This window comes from Carya illinoinensis, chromosome 11 (genome assembly GCF_018687715.1).
Source record: "Carya illinoinensis cultivar Pawnee chromosome 11, C.illinoinensisPawnee_v1, whole genome shotgun sequence".
Taxonomy (NCBI): Eukaryota; Viridiplantae; Streptophyta; class Magnoliopsida; order Fagales; family Juglandaceae; genus Carya; species Carya illinoinensis.
This window is the reverse complement of record NC_056762.1, coordinates 26,135,620-26,144,089: the sequence shown is the minus strand read 5'-3', so window position 1 is coordinate 26,144,089 and position 8,470 is coordinate 26,135,620. Positions and strand designations below refer to the sequence as shown.

The following is an 8,470-nucleotide window of genomic DNA, read 5'->3' as shown; positions in this document are numbered from 1 at the left end:
TTATCTCATTAACATTGTTTTTGCATTCTTCAGCTTGTAACCTTTGCAGTAGTTTTGATTTTCTTCTATCTTATTTTTCCCTCCCTTTCTTATCTGTTTACTCCACTTCTGAAAGGCTTGTTTGCTTCTATTGAGTAACTCCATCACCTTGCTAGAGGGTTCCCTTCTAGCTGCTACCTTCTTCCATGCTTTCTTTGAGACCAGTTCACACTTCTCTTCCAAAGCCCAGTTGGCTTTATACGCGAAAGCTTTCTTGATATCCCCTCCCCAATCCTTTTCCTTTATTAAGTGAACTAGCAATGGCTTATGGTTAGAAGTTCTAGCCATCATTTCTTCCACCCATGACTCCTTATACACTTCTATCCACTCAGGGTTTGACACTGCCCTATCTAACCTTTCCTTGGTGAAGGTTTCATCTCCTTTCGAATTATTCCATGTAAACTTGTCACCCTTCCACCCTAGGTCATAAAGATTCCCTTCATTAAGAACTTCCCTGAACAATTCCATTTGTCTTTCAGGTTTAGCTCTTCTCCTAAGCTTCTCATTATTAACGAGGATTTAATTAAAGTCCCCCACTATGCACCACCCTTCATGCTCCAGAGGCTTGAAAGATTTTAGCATATCCCAAAAATCCTTCCTCTTAGCAGTTTCAGGCTGTCCATAGATATAGATAAGCAACCATCTCTTTTCTACTTCTTCACCTATGACCCAAGCATTTATGTGTCTTTGGGAATAATTTACTATATCAATTCCCACATTAGCATTCCATAGCAGAATCATTTCACCCCCTTTTCCCACTAAATCCACAATAAAACAATCTTCACAATGCAACCTCTTCTTCAGACTTTCAATCTTCCTACTTCTAATCTTGGTTTCCATGATGAAAACCAAATTGGGTTTGTTCTTCTTTACCATATTGTAGAGATCTTGAACTGTCTGAGGATTCCCCAATCCTTGGCAGTTCCAACTTAAGATTTTCACAGTGATTGGCGAGGCTGAACCTCAGCCTCCGCCACTACAACAACATTATTTTCTTCATCTTTTCCACTGCTCCATTTTTCTTTCTTCTTGATCTTACCATTCTCACCTTCATTAGTATCAACACCTCCCTTCTCTTCTTTGTATCAATTGTTTTAGTTGGCCCATCCTTGATTCCTATTTTTCTAGCTCTCCTCTTCCAGACTCCCTTTTTTATAGCCTGCTTAACTCCCTCGCTACACAACCTCTGTTCCATTGGAACCGACCTTCCTAGCTCTGTTTTTAGTACCCTCACCAATTTTTTGAAATATAACCTCCTCTCTTAACTCCACTTCAAACAGTTCCATCTTGCCTTTCTTTTCTTGATGTTTCTCCTTCCCTTACACATAATCACTTCCACACAATTTTTTTGTAAATTATTTTCCCCTACTCTCCCACTTATTGACATCTCACTTTCTGAACCTTCCCCTTCCTTTTCTTCCTCACCCCTATTTTTTTGACCCTCATCCACGACTCTCCCTCTAAACCCCTCTCCTTCATTCACTTCTCTACTCCCCCCATCTTGTGACAAACTTACCCCCCATCTTCTTCCAACTGCTTGCCTCCTCTTCCCTTCTAGGATTGCTGCTATAATTCTTGAATCATTGCACCTGATTAGCCCTCATCCATGTTCCATATTGATCTTCCTTACCCTTTGATTCTCCCAGTAAACTACAACAGCCACTAACCCCATGTACAATGTACCCACATGAGAAACATATACATGGCAACTTCTCATAGCTAAAAGGAATCCAGATACTATCACCCTTCACCTTTAGTGTTCTTCCTCTTGCTAAGGGTTGTGTCAAGACCAAATAGATCTAGACTCTCAACAAGCTACCCCACCCACTCCCATCCTCCTAAGCATCCACCTCCTCTACCTTCCCAACCATACCTCTAATCTGTTATGAAGCCTCCATCCCCCGCTTGGGAGTTGACGGTAATTGAAGCGTCGGGACATGCAATACAAGGTTATATATCTCTCGTACATGACAATTAAGATGCAATGCACCTATAATCTAGCAATATTCAATAAATCGCAACAGAAAAATTCTTTAACTACTTAAGAATGGTGGTAATAAATAAACATGGTACCGAATGTAAAATCCCAAAAGATAACACTTCCATAAGCAAGTTTTTCCAAAAGAGTTAATTGCTTGAAAACATTTCCCTTAAACAAGGGACCATCAACATATTGCTTTCCCAAAATATCCTTAAAATACTATCACCAAAAGATTAAAGCCTTTCCGGCTTAATTCTTGTTTCAATGAACCAATCCTTGCTTAGGTTCCTAAGTCACTTAAGTTCATCAATAAGTTGTAGTGCTTCGGTAAGGGTCTTGTTAATGGACTCCAAAAGCTCAAGGATCAAGGGCTTAGAAGAATTAGCCTCCATTTTAGGCATTATCCTCTCCAGAGCGAGTGCCGTCTTCTTTCGTTTCGTCATCTAATCCTGTCACCACTTCTACCATTCCGGTTGGGGGAATGATAGTGAAATATACAACGGTGAGATTTTAAGAAATCTCAATAAGTAAATAGTCAACACACTATAGATAATACAGGCATATATAAGCAAATTACAAACAATCGCAGTTTATAATAAATGCATGGACATAAACTTTTACATAGAAACTTTGACACATGCAACGTAAACTTTTCATAAAACATCATTTTCATCTTTTAGACTTCTTCTCAACACATATTCATCTCATTTGAGCTCCGGGTCTTATACTTGACATATCATATCATAGAGCTCACATGCCTTGATCATTTTATGATTCACATGGATGGATACCTCACGGATCTCCTAAGCACCGTATGTTCCCCGCTAGTTACCGTATCAACCATCAATCCCTTTGATCGAGGTGATTACGTCTTATCATAAACATTATCTTTTATGCCAGTTCACTTACTTTGCCTTCACCGTAACACTCACACATTAACTTTAGGTGCAACCTCACTATAGTATCCGTTCATAGGAACCTTTAGGACCTGTCGACTATACTTCATTGACCTAGGGGGTCTTTACTCGAATTTAAACACTCCAGAGTGGACAAAGAGTTTCACTAAGGCATTTCTCCATCCTAGCATTTGAGATCGGGATAAAAAATACTTTCACTCTTCATTTTGTAAAACATAAATTCCAATTCATGAAAAATGACATAACACTTCATCATACTCATGCCAATATGTGCAACCCGAAACATATATGAACCCAATCACTATATACATCTCACAATATGGCTTGAAAATATTAGAACATGTAATCGTAGGATGAACAAATGTAAACACACTTGAATCACACTCCTTCCAATCCAACACAAATTTGGATTCCCTCAATATAGCCTTGACTGAAACATCCAAGGCCTCCAAACATGGATTTTCATAATCACATTTCATATTCACATGACTTCACACGTTCATGGATCAAAACAAGCACACATAACACATATACATGTCAAAACTGAAACCCTAATCATGGCTTATTCGAAATACACTTCAACAAATCATCATCCAAACATGGAATCTCTTCTCTCTTGCTCTTCCAATATTCTTCTAAAACATGACTTTTTGCCTTCCCAAGTAAGATCTCCTTGGAACCCCAAAGGTTTCCCTCTTTCTCTATACATGCTTGACAAGTGTCACCACCTAAAATGGCCTTTGCATGTAGGCATGGAAGCCCTAGCTTGAGTGACATCATCCTCCACTAAAATCTTCTAGAACCTCATGCATGTTAAACAAGTGTGTCACCTTGCATTTTCCCTAAGTTTCTTGCCAGAAAAGACCAAAAAGTCCCTCATTTCCATGTGGCACCTATCTCTAGCCTTAGAAAACATTTTGGGCCTTCAAACCTTAATACTTACCCTAGCTGGCCGAATTCCACATGATCCTTGTTGTGCTTCTCTTCTTCTTTCATCCCTTGTGGCTTTCTAAACTTAGAGTCCTTAGGGTCCAAAAATATAAATAATACTCTATAGGGCTTAGAATATTTATCTCTTATTCTAAAATATTAAAAGACTTCTCTAAACAAAATAATAAAAATGGGGATTTGACAAAGTCTGGGTTCTCACATCTATTTCCCTTGTTCTTTTGTCATGCAAGATAAGGGTAGATCGTGCATCCTCACCCAGAAACTCTCATAATCAAAATTCACACGATGCAATGGGGTATATCCCTCAAATTCCTTTAACACTAGCAATTGATTATCAAAGAGCCAGGGTCTCCCTACCCAAACCTTTTGTTTATTCGCTTGATTCTCGAATATTAAAACAAAGACATTCCGACTTACCTATTTAAACTTGGCTACCTTGCTTATCATCCTCCATATCTTCGTCATTGTTGATCCTAAAACCTCATTGCTTATAGTTCTTGTCAAGCACACTTTCCCCACCAAAGTTCTCTGCGCTTTATTCTTCAGAGGCATTATCATCAATCACTATATCTGAGATTTCCTCTTCCAGCAACCTAAGCCTCTTCCATTTTTCTTCTAGATCATACATCCTTACTCCTAGCTACACTGTCCTCTACTCCTTCTACACTGGAACCTCCTTCAGACCCCTGACGTCAAGCCCTTCCTCAGAATCTAGCTCACACCTTGTGCCACCACGAAATTTTGTTATAACCGTTCCCATGTGCCCCTGCACACTCCCACTCCACCCCTTTTTTCCAGAGAGAAAAAAGAGAGGAGACTTTCGATTTATGCGAGTATAATTTCTATTTATTATCTACTTTCAAAGATGTGGCTTCACTAAGATTAATTTAAATTAAGTTTAGGAGAAATAATAAATTTATTAATATGGATCTCAAAGTTTTTTGTTATACAATATTAAGATTTTTAATATGAAATCCAAAGTGAAAATACAAGAAAAATCATTGAACTTTTTTGTTATATAATATTAGGCTTCTTATCATCTAGACTTCATTGAGCAAGAAAAAATTTATTTAAGGTCTCAATTATATTATTATATGTTTAATGTGACATGAAAATATCTTTACGTGAAATTTAATAAATTAGAATGCACACTAGAATGTAAGATTGCCTTCTAAAAGATCACTTGAGATTTTATGAAAAAGTTGAATTCTAAATATTCATTACAAAACAATAATGGATGAATATTATTCCATAAAATATTATCATTATAAATCTGAAACGTATATTAAGTTGTATTTTTAGAATTTTATTTTACACATATGTAACAAATTATCGAAATCTAGTTTTATATATAGTTAAATTTTTTGAATTTTTAGTATTTTTTATTTATTTTACATAAATGTGTCACATGATAGGAAAGTTTGTCTTCGAAAAAATTGCTGGTTCCACCACTGGTTGTAGCAATAGAATATGTTGACATACCTAACAATAATTACTAGAAGCTTCGTTCGACAGTGGGCAAATTGGCTATGTGCATTGGTGCATGGTGACTTGTGCCTAGGTCTCTCGTCTAGCTAGTGTGTGAGTCTCTGTTAATGAAAAATTGGCCTAGACTGATGTAGGTGGTGAGTAACATTTTCTTGCTAAAATTACAATTTGGAGAAGGAAAATTCAATCGGGGAGACTAGCTACATGAGAGAGGAGAGACCAGTAGCAGCGGTTGTTTGAGAGACGTGAGGGTGTTGAACTCTAAAGCTAAATGATGCCAAATGGTATCGTTTCATTTTAATTTTTTTTTCTAAGGTGTAAAATGACCTTGTTTCACCAGTGAGTGTGAAATGAGGTCATTTTATATAAGATATATATTATTGGGCGGCTGGATGATTTGGGCTTGTTTTAGACTTAGACCGAACTGGCTGACATTGGTTTCAGGAAATTTATACTTCCAATCAGCCAATCTTGGACTCTGGCGACCGGTCTGCATCGGTGACAATCAGTCCCTTCGATTTCTGTACAACCTTACGTATTTGCGTGTGGATATAAATTAACAGTTAGAATATTACATAATCCTTACAAATGCAAAACACTAGTAATAGATTGTCTCCATCTTTCAAGGTTTAGGTTGGAGATATTGGTCCATAGATGGAATAGTTTATGGGTGCTAGTAGGGTTGGTACACTTTGTCATCTATTAAGTAAATATAATGGAAACCACAAGTTTCCCCAAAATATCATGCCAAGGCCGCCATTCGTTTCTTGCCCTTAAATGCGTATCTACCCAAGATCCAACTCGTATTTTGTACACTAACCTCACTAAATGCACTTAATCATGATATATAACAAATGAATAAATTATATTAATGTTTAAAAAAACAATTCCACTCAAATAATTACTAAATTTAATTAGAAAGCATGCAATTATAACACCAATATTATTTAGTTTTCCTCGGATCTTCGTGCTGCCTAAAACGAGTAGGAATTGAAGTAATATATAGTCCTATATATTAATCATGTATTAGTACAAATTTACAACTAGCTGACCCCCACATGACAAGGCCCCTACATCTATACCGAACCCCACTATTTATAAGCCTTTGTTGTAGTCCATGCTAAATACCAAATATTGCACGTATCATATTCCTTGGATTTTGACGTTTCAATTAGCTCGATTCCTTTGTCCTTAGGTCCTAGGACACTAGGTATTAACAGCTGAAAGACACATTACAATATATATACATATATATTTATTTAAAATCAGCGTGCTTTAATGACTACTTCTCAACCACATTATGCTATTAAATAAATAAATTAGTTTAAATTTTCAAAATAAAAAAATAGTTATGTTATATACAGTTATTTTTAAGTATTTTTTTTTATATATTCTATATATTGATATAATTTGTTAAAACAATTATTTTATATTAAAAAAATAACGCATCTAATCATATTAATTATGAGGTGCGTAAAGAATATAAAAATAAATAAATGTACAGAAAATTTTTAATAAAAAAAATATGATGGAATTAGTGATTTTCATTAAAAATAATATTGTCCATTACTTTTCCTAACGTGACTTTTCGGCATGCCCCAATTCATGCATTTTTAGTTTTTTTTTTTGTTTTTTTTTTGTTTTTTTTTTTAAACCAATGGATTCATAAAAGTTACTAAATATTAGAGGAAATTAATAAAAAAAAAAGCCTATAATTTATGGCCACTCCACTTCATTCTAATGATGGGTTAATTTGAATATAAAAATCATATAATTTAAGACTATATATATTGGTTTATTCACTTCATAAGAATTAATTTGCAAGGTTTCTCAACATTAGAATTAAATAAAGGAGAATAAGGAGAAAAAAGATCGATGTGCTCAATTCATAGACACTACTCTTTTTAAAAAGTTCTATTTACTGTATATAATTAATGTTCAAAATAACCATAATAGCTTAGTTACATATTGTAGTTTTTATTTAATTAATGCATGCAGTTACTATGCAATATTGCACAAGTTTGCTACTAGTAATATACATTTGGGTGCATATTCATGTCATGACTTGGTCCGATCCCTAATATATGGTCAACATATCTTAATCAAAATGCTAAAAGGGTAGAAACCTCCGCTCTTCTGGTCCCAGTAAAAGCAAAATTAAAGAAGAGAAAAGAAAAGAAAGTGAGAAAGCATGAAATGCTCATAGCACTTAAACCGATAGGGAGTAAACAGTGGGAAGAAAAGGTTGAAAGCATGAAATACGATGGCTGATCTTTAGAGCAAGGAGATGAAGGATGGATCCGGTCGTGCATATATATATATATATATATATATATATATATGTATATATATATATATATGTATAGATACACACATGCAGTTACCTCACGATGGCCCCCAGCAATGTCCATTTTCATGACTTTTGTATTTTCCTTGCCTCACAAGTTTGGTGAAACAATATTAAATTTGCTGAAAGATAATGGGCATTATTTCTGGGTGGTACGTACATGGACGATACGATATGATTTGCTCGTCTTTCCTCGACCATATATTCTTTAAGAGAATACCCTAATGGAGACATGAAATTCAGAAGAAATAAAAATACCTTTTTGTTCTTGTTTTTTCGGACACAGTTTTCTTCCAAACCGGACATGATATCACAATCAGAGTCTTTTTTTTTTTTTTTTTTTTTACTCTCTCTATAAAAATTCAAGTTAAAAATTGTCATTTTTATATATAGGTTGAAGGAAGTTTCTTAAACCCACTTTTATAATATTTATATATATATATATTCACTCCACTGATATGATTGGCTGGATTAATTTTTTTTTAATACACAACCAATCATATCACTGGAGTACACAAAAGAATTCACAAAAATAACTACACATAGAATTTTTCATATATTAATATCCTATTTTTATTGTTTTCTTGCTCTTTTTGTTGTGGTAGGAGACTGGAAGAGACCAACAAACAAGGGAACTGTAAAGATACTGACAAAAGCATGCGTCATATCTTGGGGCTTAGAAAAAATAACCCCAAGACTTCACCCCTTTTTTTGATGCATAGGTCCCATGTCTTTAAATGTTAGACC

At 35.0% G+C, this 8,470-nt stretch overlaps 1 protein-coding gene across 1 annotated transcript; it reads right to left on the bottom strand.

The window, feature by feature from the left end:
* On the bottom strand, positions 1–507 carry LOC122282327. The gene has a single exon (XM_043094288.1). It carries the CDS (start codon positions 505–507, stop codon positions 1–3), a length of 507 nt encoding a protein of 168 aa, XP_042950222.1.
* Between the last annotated feature and the right edge of the window lie 7,963 nt (positions 508–8,470).